The 16,652-nt window shown below is 41.6% G+C and overlaps 1 protein-coding gene across 1 annotated transcript in view; it reads left to right on the top strand.

The window, feature by feature from the left end:
- Positions 1-1,886: 1,886 nt before the first annotated feature.
- Positions 1,887-16,652, top strand: part of trip10b (thyroid hormone receptor interactor 10b) — a 51,041-nt gene continuing 36,275 nt past the window's right edge. Inside the window, exon 1 of the mRNA XM_084043514.1 lies at positions 1,887-2,195. Within this exon, the coding sequence (XP_083899640.1) occupies positions 2,172-2,195 (24 nt within the window). The 5' untranslated portion in view covers positions 1,887-2,171. The remainder of the gene's footprint in view (positions 2,196-16,652) is intronic.

The following is a 16,652-nucleotide window of genomic DNA, read 5'->3' as shown; positions in this document are numbered from 1 at the left end:
GCAAAAATACCGCACATTCCTTCCTGCTTTACCTCTTCATTCATTTCAGATATAGCTTGAGTGCAGATTGCATATTAATATAGTATCTATATGACCCCGCCCGCCCGGTGTGTAAAGACCATAATATTGCCAAACAGTTATCTTCTTGCTGTACTGTATGTCCTGTAGGTTTGTTTATAATGTGTTGATGAACACAGGGTGTCAGTCTTGTGCTGCTCAGCTTTCTCTTTACCTGAGGAGGAGGAGGAGCTAGGGTTCAGGTAGAGTGATGTCATCATCAGACAGACAGAACTACTCTGATTTCACTTCCGGGTTGTTCTCTCCCAAAGGAACAAGGAGGAGAGAGGTCAAACACAGTTCACTCCCTCGCCACATGGTCAAATACTTGGTTAATGAAAAATAAAAGAAGGCCTATAAGGCAGGGGTCTTCAACAGGGGGTCCGGGACCCCTAGGGGGTCCTCAGAGTTACTACAGGGGGTCCGCCAAATCTTTGTGATATGATTTTCTTTTTTACATTAACCACTTGAACCCTTAGCATCCCTTTTCTGAGGAGAACTTTAGCCAAAAAATAGCAGATCTACAAGCTCACAACGCCTCGCGCTGCGAGGCGTTGTGAGCTTGTAGATCGGCTATTTTTGGCAAAGAGATATAGGTGTAGAGGGAAAAATCTGAAACACACTTTTATACAATACAGAGGGGGTCCCTGCTTCATCTCTCTCTCAGCTATAGGGGTCCTTGGCCTGAAAAGGTTGAAGACCCCTGCTATAAGGCATTAAGTTTATAGCACATTTAAACAACAAGGCAATTACAATGTGCTTTACACGGAACATCAAGCTAAGGAAACACAATCATACAATGACGTTAGGATGCATGAAACTAAATGAATTAAGATGACCTGAGAGGTTCTGCATGGTTCACACATTGTTTTCTGATCTCTTGCTTTTCAATACATACATTTATATATATAATCTTTATTTCAGACCCGTGGGTCCATATATCCCCCAGGGGCCCTTGACTACCAGGGTTTCCAAGTGCGGGCCATTGCTGTTGTCTACACATGAAAACATGTTTGGAGCTAAAATGTAGAAATACTGGGCCATTATTTATTATTATGTCACCCCATAAAAATGTGCTGGTGTCATTTGGTATGTTATCCATCTCCTTTGGTAGATATTCTTGCTGGCCTGCATGTCAAATCAATGGTATTGAACAACCAACAAACAAACAAACAAACAAACAAACAAACAAACAAACAAACAACCAAAAGTATTTTTACAATACTTAAATACCAAGAGTAAAAGAATGTCCCATTTCACAAGTTTAAAAAAAATCTTTTGAAAATAGCAGATCTACAACCTCACACTGAATTGCATGGCATTGTGAGCTTGTAGATCGGCTATTTTTAAATGGCCGAATTGTATGTAGGGCTGAAATGGTTATTGTACCCTGCCTATATGTTTTGTAATAATAATCAAAATCCACAAAGTAACTAGTAAACTAAGTACAATATTTGCCAATATTTGAAATACTCCAGTAAAGTAAAAAATACCTCAAAACTGTACTTAAGCACGTGTACTTGAGTAAATGTACTTAGTTACTTTACACCACTGTACAGCTGTTATTATGCATAGTAGTTAGTAGGCTAGCCTACAACTACTGCTGCTTTAAGTCTGACACAATGCCGCTGGCATATTCCCACCGTATCTCCCCCCTCCTCTCTCTCTCTCTCTCTCTCTCTCTCTCTCTCTTTGCTCCCCCTGCCCCCCCCCCCCCCCCCCCCCCCCTCGCCACCTCCTCCTGGGACCCAAACTTGTTTCAGGAGGAAAAGCGAGTGAACATATTTTCTTTCTCTCGGAGAAACAAGAGGGGAGCGGTGCCAGAGAGAGAGAGAGAGAGAGAGAGAGAGAGAGAGAGAGAGAGAGAGAGAGAGAGAGAGAGAGAGAGAGAGAGAGAGAGAGAGAGAGAAATCGAGGGAGAGAGAGAGAGAAGGCGTAGACTTCCTCCAAACATTTCCTAGCGCCATGTCCGCATTCTAACTGGACTCATTAAAGTTAGAGCTGATCTTCTCCTGGCAAAACAAAGTTAGTTTTTTTATTAAAAGCCAAGAAGAGATACAGAGACACCAACCTGAGAAGCTGTTATTGTTGTTATAAAGACAACTTTGTGCACCATGGACTGGGGGGCAGAGCTGTGGGTGAGTTACAGTGTTAAGACTGTCTGTCTGCTGACATAATAACTTGTGTTCTTCCAGAAACCACAGGATTATCAGTTTGGCTGTCTGCTGGGCTTGTTTCCAACATGGCAACATAGCCATCTAATCAACATCCAGCTATTGTTACTGCTGGGATACATTGTATTGTCTAGTTGTTGGATACATTGTCTCCTCTCTAGCCGCCCAGGTCTCTGCAGTTGTTGAGCAATCCTGTGAAAACGGGGGACAAGAGAGAATTCCATGGGTAAAGTTTATAGCCAGGAGGGTTTCGCAATTCTTTTTGCTGCATACCTTTCTTTCTTTTCTCATAAGAGAAACATGCTCACTGTGTCTCATGGAACTCAGATAGTAGGCTGTGGTTGGGTTCCATTTGTACTGTTGAACACTATATTGAGTTACAAGTGGATAACAGTGATTTGTACAGTGTCCTATATAGTTCACATGGCACTCACTCACATATAGGTGTGCTGCATTAATTTACACTGTTCTTATTTTAACTGCAATTCTTGTCCCAAGTAAATGTGTATGCTTTGTTTAAACACACATTAAGCATATGGTTCAGTATACTCTTGTGTTGTAGCCTGTATGAGGACAGCCTATTTATGTTCACTCTTTGTCGACTGTCTAGAGGTAAATGGATAATATTTTAGGACATAATATGTGCAGTATCCCTCCCACCTCTTCAAGACTCTTTGAGAACCTCGGTGGCTTGTTGTCAGTGTTGTTGTTGTTGCCTGATGGTCCATGTTCTCGCAGGTGTGAGAAGATGCACTAAATAACCTGCCATTGACAAAGTGAAACTCAACCAGCTTTTGACAGTTTTCCCCCTAACTGACAACTAGGACCAACTAATACAAGTTGGGTAGTTTCTGTGTGCATTCTCCTTACTACTGACAGGAAGCACAGGAAAGACCATTGCATACGCCTAAAGCCTGATTTACTTAGTTGTTTGTGTGTGTGCCGGTGTTGTGCTAGGTAAATAGCAGATCTACAAGCTCACAACGCGTCACGCGTTGTGAGCTTGTAGATCTGCTATTTACGGTGTGCAACACCAGAGTGCATCTTAGGTTTAAATCAGGCTTAAGCAGTTATGCACAGCACACTGGTCTTTAGGTGTAAGAAAGGATGAGTTATGCATGTACATGTTATGGCAACATGTAATAATCATGTGTATCATGTTTTGTGTTGCTCTTGTTTTGTGTGTGTGTGTGTGCGTGTGCTTGTGTGTGCGGCAGATTTGTCAATCCCAAAGTGAGGATTGGGGTCAGAGTCTCAATAATCTATGCCACACGCCTCTGCTGAGATTATGCTTTTTAAGACACCTTGGAAGCTGACAGGGTTGTTTTCACTTCTGCTTTCTCTCCGTCTGTGAGCCGCCATGTGTGAGCTGAGCTTTGCTGTCAGGTTGTTTAAATCAAAACATAACTGCCGTGAACTCCACATGAATCCAACTCTGGAGCCCCTGGATGCTATGACTGTGTGAGAAGAACAGCAAAGTATATCTTCTCAACAGGGGTTGACACTAAGGTCTCGGAGGCACTTGCCCGTCGGGCAAGTACAGGTCATGTTCTACTTGCCCAAAGGTCATGCCCACTTGCCCGAAAAGCAGTGGTGTAAAGTAACTTAAGTACATTTACTCAAGTACTGTACTTAAGTACAATTTTGAGGTATTTTTTACTTTACTGGAGTATTTCCAATTTTCAGTACTTTTACTTCTACTCCAGTACAGGCAAATATTGTACTTTTACTCCACTACAATTATTTGAAAACTTTAACTACTAGTTACTTTGCAGATATAAATTAATATATTATAAAACATACATTAACCACCTCAGCCCTATTTTGTACATAGGCTATTTGAAAGTAGCCGATCTACAAGCATTGTAAGTTTGTAGATATGCTATTTTCAAGTGTGTGTGTGTGTGTGTGTGTGCGCACGCTGGAGAGAGAGCGCTCTGGCCACTTGCCCGCCGGGTAACCTGAACGCAAACTCCACTTGCCCGAACGTTTCATTTACTTGCCACGGGCAAACGTTAGTGTCAACCCCTGTTCTCACTTTTAGCCTTTACTTTTTTTTTACCAGGCAAGTCATTAAGAACAAATTCCTATTGTCAATGGTGGCCTGGTAACGACACACACACAGGGAAGGGGGCAGAAAGAAATCTAAGGAAAAGTTAAAAAGATCAACAGCAACACACATTCAAATATTTCCAACACACCCACTACTTATATACAATCACAGCGAGCATAGGCATTACATGTGTGTCAACAAGCATTACATAAATGACACAGTCCAGGACACAAGCATCAGGCAGGTACCACCTAGTTGACCACTAGAGGACTCTCTCTTTTACCGGTGTTTCGCCCAGGTGGACGTGGTTTTGAGGTTAGGTTTACGCATAGTTTCTGTGAGGTTAAGGTTAGCTTTAGGCATAGTGTTTGTAAGGTAACCTTACAAACACTATGCCTAAAGCTACCCTAACCTTACTAAGGTTAGGGTTAAGGTTAGGGTTAGGCATAATGTTTGTAAGTTTAGCTTTAGGCATAGTGTTTGTAAGGTTAGGGTTAAGGTTAGGGTTAGGCATAGTGTTTGTAAGTTTAGCTTTAGGCATAGTGTTTGTAAGGTTAGGGTTAAGGTTAGCTTTAGGCATAGTGTTTGTGAGGTTAGCTTTAAGCGTAGTGTTTGTGAGGTTTTAGGGTTCAGGTTAGGTTTAAGCATAGTGTTTGTGAGGTTTTAGGGTTCAGGTTAGCTTTAGGCATAGTGTTTGTGAGGTTTTAGGGTTCAGTGTAGGTATATTGTTTGGAAGGTTAGGGTTAAGGTTAGGTTTAGGCATAGAGTTTGGAAGGTTAGGGTTAAGGTTAGATTTAGGCATAGTGTTTGTGAGGTGTTAGGGTTCAGGTTAAGTTTATGCATAGCGTTTGTGAAGTTAAAGGTTAGGGTTTAGGCGCCACACCAAAGAAAGAGGGAGTCCCACTTGAACACAGCACAACAGGGTAAATGGAGAGTTCCGATTTGAACCCAATAACACAGGACATGAGCAGACTATATTAGAAGATAAGCAGAAACCTATAGTCTCTGAGGACAGTCACTATCTCACCTTCCACAATCTTTCAAATGCTGCAGAGTGTCTATCATTCCACCATGTAAAAGTTGTGAATAGGAAGCTATCGTCATGCTCTTCAGACCGGAAGGGTATTCGACCAATCACAGGCTAGCGCAGTGTTCACGAAAATATCTTTAAACTATACTTTTTATTTTCTATTGCTTAATGTGCTAGCAGTGAGCTAGGTGCTACGAGGCTTGAACTAATGTGGTTTCCAGTCAGACTTATTTACAGTCACGACTACAAAGGTGAAGCTAAAGTGCCGGGAGGCTGGACATAAGCTTTATGAGGCTGGACATATGCTTTATGAGGCTGGACATATGCTTTATGTGCTGCTCATTGTGAGAGCTTCCAAAGTACAGTCTGTTAGTGTGAACCAACAAGTCTGTCAGAAACGTTTCTCCAGTTCTGGCCTGAAACACACAGGCCCGCTCAGAGTGGGGCAGAACAAGAGTACACTTGATGATACCTTTAAGTTAAAGGGATAGTTCACCCCCAAAATGACTTTTTTTCTATCGATTAGTCACCACATGGAGACTTGAATTCATGGATATGTATTTTCTTGTTGCATTCCTACGGTAATAATTTGATGACCAGCAGCGGTTCCAGTAGGAGACAAAGGAAAGTCTCTTTTGTGTCTCCGACCGGAACCGCTGCCTATACTGGTCCGCTGGTCATCAAATTATTGGCTTAGGAATGCGACAAAAACGTAAAAATATCCGTCAATTCAAGTCGCCATGGGGTGACTAATCCATAGAAAGAAAGTATTTTTTTGGGTGAACTATTCCCTTTAACTACTTTCAAGCTGGTACCCCAGGCTGTTTTTAGGCATGTTATAGGTGGAAAATGTGAGAAAAAGAAATAGCGAAAAATAGCCTATCTCTCAATGCATCGTGAGCTTGTAGATCAGCTATTTTCATTATTCGTCGTATGCCAAGGTATATAGGGCTTTAATACTGACGTAAGTGGTTAAGGTAGTGACACACTGCTGTGAGATCATCAGTCATTACACCATATTAGGGGCTGACCTGGGATCTGTGTGCTTGTCTGCACTGTGACGATCATGCACTGTATATAGACTATAGTTATAGTCAATGTATAGATTATTATTTTGGCAGTATATATGTTTAGACTGATGCTAGGTTCCTGGCTTACCTGTGATCCTAGTTTACTGAGGCACTACACACTGCTGTCTCTCTGCATTTGATGCATGTGTTTACCTTGCTTAGTGTAAGTCACTCTGGGTGAGAGCGTCTGCTTAATCCATTAAGACCGGGAACGCATCTGTGTCATTTAAAAAGAAAAATGTGTCTATTCAAAAAATAACAGATATACTGCACCAACTGCCGCGCTATGAGCTTGTAGACCTGCTATTTTTTGAAAAATCGTGGAAAATGTGTGCAAATCTTTATATGTTTTAAAGCGAACATTTTTAACTCAATTTCTGTGCTTCTGGGGGGGGGGTCCCGCGCTATGAGCTTGTAGATCTGCTATAGCCTAAAGCAGGGGTCTTCAACAGGGGGTCCGGGACCCCTAGGGGGTCCTCAGAGTTACTACAGGGCGTCCGCCAAATCTTTGTGTGATGTGATTTTCTTTTTTTACCTTAACCACTTGAACCCTAGCATCCCTTTTCTGAGGTGAACTTTAGCCAAAAATAGACGATCTACAAGCTCGTAGATCTGCTATTTTTGGCAGAGAGATATAGGTGTAGAGGGGAAAAAAGAGCAGACCACGTAAACAAAAAAGTTTAATCTGAAGCACAATTTTATACAATATGTAGAGGGGGTCCCTGCTTCATCTCTGTCTCAGCTAAGGGGTCCTTGGCCTGAAAAGGTTGAAGACCCCTGGCCTAAAGTATAAGATAATGGTTAAAGTGGTTAAAAATGTAAAATGACAGATGCTTTTCCTGGTCTTAATGGGTTATAGTGTAAGTGCACTCTGGGTGAGCGCGTCTGCTAAAGGCCTAAATTGTCAGATGCACCGTGCTGCTGCTGTCCCCTGTGTGTGCACGGTCACACCGAGGGGAGGGAACCTGTATGATGCACTGTGCTGCTGCTGTCCCCTGTGCATCGTCACACCGAGGGGAGGGAACCTGTACGACTGGTTCCAGGGCTTTCTGCAGAGGCCCCTGGGCCTGTCTGTCATAGGGCGGGGTCTACCAGTGAGCTAATGATTATCTCATTCCTGAACGTGCCTCTTTCGAACACACACACACACACACACACACACACACACACACACACACACACACACACACACACACACACACACACACACACACACACACACACACACACACACACACACACACACACACACACACACACACACACACAGGCAGCTGTCAGTGTTGCCATATCCGCTTATTATTAGCGACTTTGGGCTTGTTTTTATGTAAAGTTGCGTATAAATATTGGGTTAGGGTTGCGTTTTTTTTGTTGGGGCTTGTTTCTAAAGTGTAGTTGTTTATTTGGGCTTGTTTCTAAAGTGTAGTTGTTTATTTGGGTTTGTTTCTACAGTGTAGTTGTTTATTTGGTCTTGTTCCTAAAGTATAGTTGCTTATTTGGGTTTGTTTCTACAGTGTAGTTGTTTATTTGGTCTTGTTCCTAAAGTATAGTTGCTTATTTGGGCTTGTTTCTACAGTGTAGTTGTTTATTTGGTCTTGTTTCTAAAGTGTAGTTGTTTATTTTAAAAAGGGTCAATCTGAAAATATTTTGTGCCAGGGACCCCCACCCCTGCCATACAGGATTTATATTGTTATTGTCTTTGTTATAGCAAATCTACATGAGCTTGTAGATCTGTTGTTTTCAAATAGCCGTAGCCTATAGTCGCTTCTTTTGGGCTTGTTTTCATAGACCTGGTTGCTTATTTCTCTCGCATAATCTGGCAACACGTGCGGGTGTGTGCACTCATAACGCCTGGTGACACGGGGGTTACACACACAGTCAGACAGTACAATAAGTGTGTGTGTGTGTGTGTGTGTGTGTGTGTGTGTGTGTGTGTGTGTGTGTGTGCAGTATTTGTGCTTCTTTAGAGGCAGCTGTTAGTTCTGTCACCATTATGAAATTTTACTTGACGATTCATTGTCGCTCAAATTTGTCATTAAAAATTAATTAAAAATGACATTTCTGTTTGGCTTTTAGGCTTCGTAAACAAAAGGTGCACAGGGCAGATGACAAATAACTTACATCTTTTAATTACTTTATACTATAATTGCGATTAGGCATTGTGACAGGCCTAGCAACTGTTTGAAATTAACCCATTGAGACCTGAAGCCGATTCTACATGTCTCCTAAATCTCAGTATTCTGAAAAACGTTTGTTTCTATATCAGTGGTGCTCAATCTTTTTCATGTCAAGGACCCCCAAATTATATGTATTTGGCCGCGGACCCCCATCAAAATATGTTGTTCCAGAAGCAAAGATTTGAGTTAAAAATGTTCGCGGTATTTATATTCAAAGATTGAACCCTAGCATCCCTATATTCTAAGGACAACTTTAGCCAAAAAAGATCTACAAACTCACTGTGAGCTTGTAGATCTGCTATTTTCGACAAAGAGGGAAAAACGAGCAGACCAAGTACAGAGTGAAAGTTTACTAAGTATTGATGGTTTAAGTCGTTAAATGTCTGAAAATACACATTAATATGAATCCCACATCTATGAAAAGCTTTAATCTGCGACACAATTTTATGTAATATATAGTGGGGGTCCCTGCTTCATCTCTCTCTCAGTTAGGGGGTCCTTGGCCTGAAAAGGTTGAAGACCCCTGCTCTGCAGTGTTGTTAGCTCCGCTGTCTCACCGCAGTGTGTCTACGTAGGTGGTGCACCTCTTTGTCTTTCCTGGCCGTGCCCTGGGTTGGCTCTCATAGTGTCAAAAAATGGTTAACATGTTGTGATTCCATATGGCTGCTACCTTTGGCCAGGTCTCTCTTGTCTCTTTGGCTAATCAAAAATAACAGATCTACAAGCTTGTAGATCTGTTATTTTTGTGCAAATGTGTGCAAATCTTTGAATATATGTTTTTTTGGGGCGGTGTAACCGCCCCCTATAAGTGAGGTTTGGTCACTGACCAATCCTGCACCGTGATTGGCCAATAGTCTACAACGCAGTCTACAACCCTAACCCTTCCACAGTCAATGCAAATCTATACTTTTGCAAAGTCAGCCAATCACATTACAGCCAGTGTCATCACCACTAGCTGTAATGTGATTGTCTGACTTTGCAAATTCAGGACTGTGATTGGCTAGCGAAACACATGACACATGTGCAGCCCTATGAATAGCAGTATGGACTTAAAAAAAACACTTTGATGTTTTTTTTTATGTGAATCACTTCCATCACTGTGATGACCACTGTGACCACACCGCCCACTTCACACTGGGTGTGATTTTTTTTTAATCGAACATAACTCAAATCTTTGCTTCTGGGGATTCTACAAATGTCTGAAAAAAATTGTGAAAAACGTATGTTGCTATAATATCAGTGGTTCTCAAACTTTTTTCAGGTCAAGGACCCCCAAAATGACATGTATTTGGCCGCGGACCCCCACCTCAAAATATTTGAGCCCCAGAAGCAAAGATTTGAGTTAAAAATGTTCGCTTCAAAAAATAATATATTCAAAGATTTGCACACATTTTCAAGATTTTTCAAAAATAGCAGATCTACAAGATCGTAGCGCAGCTATAAGCTTGTATATCTGCTATTTTTGAATAGCCAAAGTATAAAATGATGGTTAAAGTGGTTACACAGGTGCGTTCCCGGATTGAATCTGTTAAAAGAGTGATGCTATTGTAGTTTCTTGGTTTACCTGGGATCCTAGTTTCTTGTGGCACTAACACTGTCTCTCTGCATGTTATATGTATGTGATAACCTCGCAGTCTGACATCACTAGAGGCGGTCATCCCCCTGGGTCAAGGAGTTATTTTTTTCTATTGAAAATACCTAGGGTTATCTTAGATTGCGAAAGATTAGAAAGTGTGTTCCAAAAACAATAAACAAACGAGCCATGCCATTTTACTCATATGGATATGAAACATCAACTGACAGTGGAGAAAAAAAAGGGCTGATTTGTTTATTTTTGGAACGCAGTCACTCTGGATAAGAGCGTCCGCTAAATGTCTAAATAGGCTCTATGCACAGCAGACATATTGGAAAGAAATTGGGCCTCTTCTCACTTCCTTAAAAGGTGTTACCAATATTTAATACTAATTAAAGGACAACTTTAGTTTTTTACAACCAAGGTTTATGTTTTAGATTGTAATTAAAGTAAATAAAATATGAGTGTTAAAATTTTTAAATGTACTGCTTTCTATAGTTTTAGCAATTTTCGCGATCTTATTTACAGTGGGCGGGGGCATTCTGTCCGGTGGCTAAATATGTCTTTTTTTACACAATAACCCGGCGTTTTCTTTATTATTATTTACAGTAGCTCTTCTAGCCCCCAATAACTCAAATCTGGCCATCAAAGACCACAGGACCTTTTTTATTGTGTAAAAAAGGCATATTTAGCCACCGGACAGAATGCCCCCGCCCACTGTAAAAAATATTGCAAAAATTGCCAAAACTGTAGAAAGCAGTAAATGAAAAAAAAAATAACACTCATATTTTATTTACTTTAATTACAAGCTAAAATATAAACATTGGTTGTAAAAAACTAAAGTTGTCCTTTAAGGCTCTGTTCCATTCTGTTCAGACAGAGTCAGGGTGCTGATGTTGTACATGTTGGCTCACTGGAGACACCAGTGGGTCTCAAAGTGTGGTCCAGGGACCCTCATGGTTCCTTGAGGGGGTTCCAAATGGCCTCTTACGGGTGTGTAACTCTGAGAGTGTACAAAAGTTCCATTTGTACACTCTCAGAGTTAAAGGGGGGTCCCTGAAATTAAAAAGTATGAGAACCACTGTGCTACACGAAATGCAATCTGGGAACCCATCGCCAAATAAAAAGGAAAAACAGCGCCCTCTGCTGTTTTTTACTTATTCATTTGGCTCTGGGCGGAGCTGAACGGATGACCCGTGCTCAGGGAAACCGGGGTTTTGGTCTGCCTTCAGCCTTTCACTTTCGGTGTTGCGACTATGTTTTCATTCCCACTAACAATATTTCTCCACGGAAACTAACACCACTTCTCCCAAAGAACATGGATCGTTTTGGTTATAAGCCCACTTGTTTCTATGATGAAAGAGCAATTTAAAATGTTACTAACTTTCCATGGTTTTGTCGGCTTCGAGGACGCTATTGTTAAATGAGTTTCGGTTTGTTTCCAGTGGGGAACGAACGGCACACAAGCGCGGCCTGCTTCCTGATCTGATGGCACGCCCACTTGTAGCCAATGCAGCACGGGTTGTCAACACGGCTACCGACAGATTCAAACGCAGAGCAGAATCTGTTCTTGAGAGATTACACGAAATGGAACAGAGCCTTTATTAGTATTATTGGTATGGTAACACCTGTGAAGGAAGTAAGGAAGAGGCCCAATTTCTTTCCAATATGGCTGCTGTGCATAGAGCCTATTGTAAATATTACGTACTTAACAATAATTCATAGTTTCCTCCTTGTACTGAATGACACTTGGGCTACTCTGCACTCTGCACTGAAAAACCTCAAATTCATTTCCTCCAGCTGTCATTTTTAGAACTCTTCCTCAGGCCGGTCCGACTTGATTGGCGGGCCGCCAGTTGAATAGCCCTGTCCTACATACTGTACACACAAGATCCACGGGTGTGTGTGTTCGTATTACTATACTTGTGGACAAAAATGTCCCCACGAGTATAGTAGAATTTGACTCATAGTTATTGTGTGAGGACTGTTTTCCTGGTGATTTATACTTAGTTGCGTGCCAATGTCATGCACAGAAAAATAGCTGATCGTATATACGCTCACAACGAGCTTGTAGATCTGCTATATTTTGGCTTTAGGCGTACGGGTAAAAATGCCAAAATGTATAGAAAATGCCATTCGTAAAATTGCTGTCCTAAAATGTTGCTGTCCTCACAAGTAGGCTATATTAATACAAACCTGTGTGTGTGTGTGTGAGAGAGAAACTCTTCAAGTGATTTATTTTATACATACTGGTGTTGCGCAATGAAGAAAATAGCAGATCTACAAGCTACAAGCGCGCTTCTAGACCTGGTATTTCGGGTGTGTGACACGGAGCCCAAACCAAGTGTAACTGCAGGTTCTAGTGTTGTTGTAGGTGTAAACCACTGTCTAGTACAGCAGGCATACTGTATCCTACCTGTTAAACTGGTTTGAGTGTGTGTGTGTGTGTGTGTGTGTGTGTGTGTGTGTGTGTGTGTGTGTGTGTGTGTGTGTGTGTGTGTGTGTGTGTGTGTGTGTGTGTGTGTGTGTGTGTGTGTGTGTGTGTGTGTGTGTGTGTGTGTGCACATGAGCATTCAGGGTGTGTGTGTGTATGGTGTCTATGAAAGAGAGAGAGAGAGGAATATCAAGTTCAAAGGGTTTATTGGCACATACAGTGTAGCAACATTATACTGTATGCAGTGAAAACATAATACTTCAGTCTTCGTAGCATTGTGCATGACACTGATCCGCTGATCATTTTCAGAGCTTCCGTTGCTCCGGACCTCCAGAATGACGGAAGCATTTGAAAATTGTGGGAGGCAACAGTCTGGCTCACGTGAGACTAACGTATCGCTATCTTATAGGTGGAGTGAGAAAAGTCAATAGGCTCTATGCATAGCAGCCATATTATCACTTCCTTCACAGGTGTTACTTAATGATACTAATGAAGGCTCTGTTCCATTTAGTGTAGCACAGTGGTTTCCATGACCCCCATAACTCTGAGAGTGTACAAATGGAACCAAATGGACCCTTACGGGTCCATTTGGTTCCATTTGTACACTCTCAGAGTTACACACCCGTAAGGGGCCATTTGGAAGCCCATGAGGGTCCCTGGACCCCAACTTTAGAGTTTCCACTGAGCCAACATGCACACAATGTCAGCACCCTGACTCTGTTTGACCAGAATGGAACAGAGCCTTCATTAGTATCATTGGTAACACCTGTGAATGTCTTCATAATATGGCTGCTGTGAATAGAGCCAATTGCCCCTTAGACCCGTGTTTCCCAACCAGCCAGGGCACACCTTTTTATAGCCAAAAGATCCCAGGGCACATCTTTATAATAATTGTGTGTGTGTGTGTTTCTTACTACTTTTTTATTGCTGCTACAATGTATGAGGAACCAGAACAAAATATTTACTCTCATGTACACAAGATGTAATAATAAAGAAACCTTGAACATAGACAAAATAGCACACAGTCTCACTCTCTGTCTGTCTGTCTGTCTGTCTGTCTGTCTCTCTCACACGCACGTGCATCGCTGCATTATGCCCGTCGCTGTCAATCAAACTGCCGGTGTTATGACTCATGCTGAATTCCGTAAAACAGCTTCCGAAAAATGTAGGGTGGCCTTTCTTCCTCGGCCTCCCTCGTGGGAATGTGCGTGCACAGTTTCACGGCGTTTCACGCACGCTGTGTTCATGATTTGAGGCATTTTGTTCAAAACAGAGCACTCCTGCAAACTTTGGAAGCCAATCTTAGCCAATCAGGATGGATTATGAAAAATCTGACTGACCTGTTTGGTTTAGTGACTATAGAGATACTGTGTACTGATTTGCTTGATGTTTGGACAAAACTGAGTAATATAAAAAAATGAGTTTAGCAAAAGTCGGCCTCCTGGTGGCGCTATAACGGGGTCCATGTGAAACATCTGGCATCCAAGGAGTGTGTGCACAGTTTCACGTTGATCGGGCCAACGGTGCCGGAGATTAGCTGTGCACGGACGGACGGACGGACGCCTGGCAGATAGTGATGTGTCGTTTCGATTCGTTCAAAAGAACTAGTTCATTTCCATGAACGTGAACGAGCTCGTTCACTTTCTGAAACTGTTACGTTCACGCATGGCGAAAAAAAAGAGCGCTCCCGCAATGGTGTCTTACAAACATTATAAAACATACATTAAGCACTTTAGCCCCATTTTATACCTAAGCTATTTGAAAATAGCAGATCTACAAGCTCACAACGCGTCGCATCGTGACGCGTTGTGAGCTTGTAGATCGGCTATTTTCAAATATGTTACTACTTCTACTTTTGGTACTTTTAAGTGTATATTTTGATGCCAATACTTTTGTACTTTTACTCGAGTACATTTTTTAGCGTTACTGAACGAGAACGTGAACGAATCATTGCCGTGAACAAAATCGTTCGTTCACTGAAATGAACCTTTTTTTCCCACCACTACTGGCAGAGACAATTAACAGCACAGAAAAGAAAAAAGAAAAAAGAACTCAATCAAAGGCGGAAGCAAGCAGAAAGGTCTTTAGGTGTGTTTTAAAAGAAATAAGAGTGGCAGCAGAACCTGCAGTTTTCTTTGTCTGTTGCAGATATGTGGTGCATAAAAACTACATGCTGCCTCCCCACGTTTATTTATGGTTATAGGAACAGAAAGCAGACCTTTATCCCAGATGACCTGAGAGGTCTGGATGGATCAGAAATGTGTTTTGGCCCCTAAACCATTTAAAGCTGTATAGACCAACAGTAGTATTTTTAAATAAATTCTTTGACACACATGGAGCCAGTGTAAGGATTTAAGAACTGTAGTGATATGCTCTACTTCCTTGTTATTAGTAAGGACTCGAGCAGCAGTGTTCTGAATCAACTGCAGTCGTCTTATTGATTTTGTTTTTAACCCGTGGTGTATTTTTGAGGTGATAGTAGGCTGACATTGTGATTGCGTTAATGTGGCTGTTTAAATTTATGTCTGATTCCATGACTACACCAAGGTTTATGACTTGGCTAGAGGTTTTTAACATTAACGATTGTAGTTGGCGCTGACTCTTAACCCATTAAGACCTGAAGCCGATTCTGCAAATGTCTTCTAAATCCCAACAGTATTCTGAAGAACGTATGTTTCTATATCAGTTGTTCTCAAACTTTTTCATGTCAAGGACCGCCAAAATGATATGAATTTGGCCGCCGACCCCCATCTCAAAACATTTTGTTCCAGGGACCCCCCAGAAGCAAAGATTTGAGTAAAAAATGTTCGCTTTAAAACAATATATATTCGAAGATTTGCACACATTTTCACGATTTTTCAAAAATAGCACATCTACAAGCTCATAGCGCGGCACTCGGTGCCGCGCTATGAGCTTGTATATCTGCTATTTTTGAATAGCCAAAGTGTAAAATAATACTTTTTAGCTCAAATCAAAAAGTGACACAGATGCGTTCCAGGTCTTAATGTGTCAATTAATTGAAGAAAATTATGACACATCCAATTGTTGATTTGTTCAATGCATTTATGCAGTGTTTGTATTGGACCATTAGTCCTCTGGTGATACGGTTATGTAGATTTGGGTCGATCGTCTGTATAATTATGGTAGCTTATTTTGTTGTTTTCCATAATCTGAGCTAGTGGGAGCATGTACGTAAATGTTGAACACTGGGGGCCCTAGAATTGATCCTTGCGGAACTCTTTTTTATTTTTTTCCTCATTAGATAGTAGAATAACCTACTGTATGTACGCGAATCCGCGACACGTACACACACACACACACACACACACACACACACACACACACAGATCTACAAGCTCATAGCACGGTACGGAGTGCTGCGCTATGTACTTGTACAGTAGATGTGCTATTTTTGAAACATTGTGAACATTTGCACAAATCGTTGAATATATACAGTATGTATATTTTTAAAGGCAACATTTGTAACTCAAATCTTTGCTCCTGGGGGTCCCTGGAACAAAATATTTTGAGATGGGGGTCCCTGGCCAAATACATATAATGTTTTCCTTGACATGAAAAAGTTTGAGAACAACTGCGCTAATGCAAGCCTGACAGCGAGTTGCGGGTTCGATTCCCGAGTCGGATAACCTATGCTGCGTATCACTGCCCGTCTCTCTCATGTCGTTTCCCGTCAATCTACACTGTACTATCCAAATAAAAACAAAAAAAATACATTTGCATGGAACAAGCGAGAGCCCGGTGTCTCCAGTCAGTTTGCCGTGCCTTGGAGGCACCAAAAACACTTTATTTTATCATTATGAAAAGGTTTGAGAACCACACTGCTGTAGAGCGTGCGTCACCTTGCGTCATCAGTTCATATAAACAGGGCCCTCTATGTATTGTTGGGTGATTACTAAGCCTGACTGGCATGTGTTGTTCCTGTTCATTCCTAAGGTGTGTGACAGGGTTAGGTCAGGATTCTGTGCCGGACAGGCCAGTCTACCCAGTGTTGATTTCGTCGACGGAAAATGTTCGTCGACTACCTTTATTCACTGACGAAAAAATAAATAAAAACTAAGCTATG

Source organism: Gymnoscopelus microlampas, assembly GCF_963454915.1.
Source record: "Gymnoscopelus microlampas genome assembly, chromosome: 2".
NCBI classification, from domain to species: Eukaryota; Metazoa; Chordata; class Actinopteri; order Myctophiformes; family Myctophidae; genus Gymnoscopelus; species Gymnoscopelus microlampas.
This window is presented reverse-complemented; position numbering and strand designations above follow the sequence as displayed.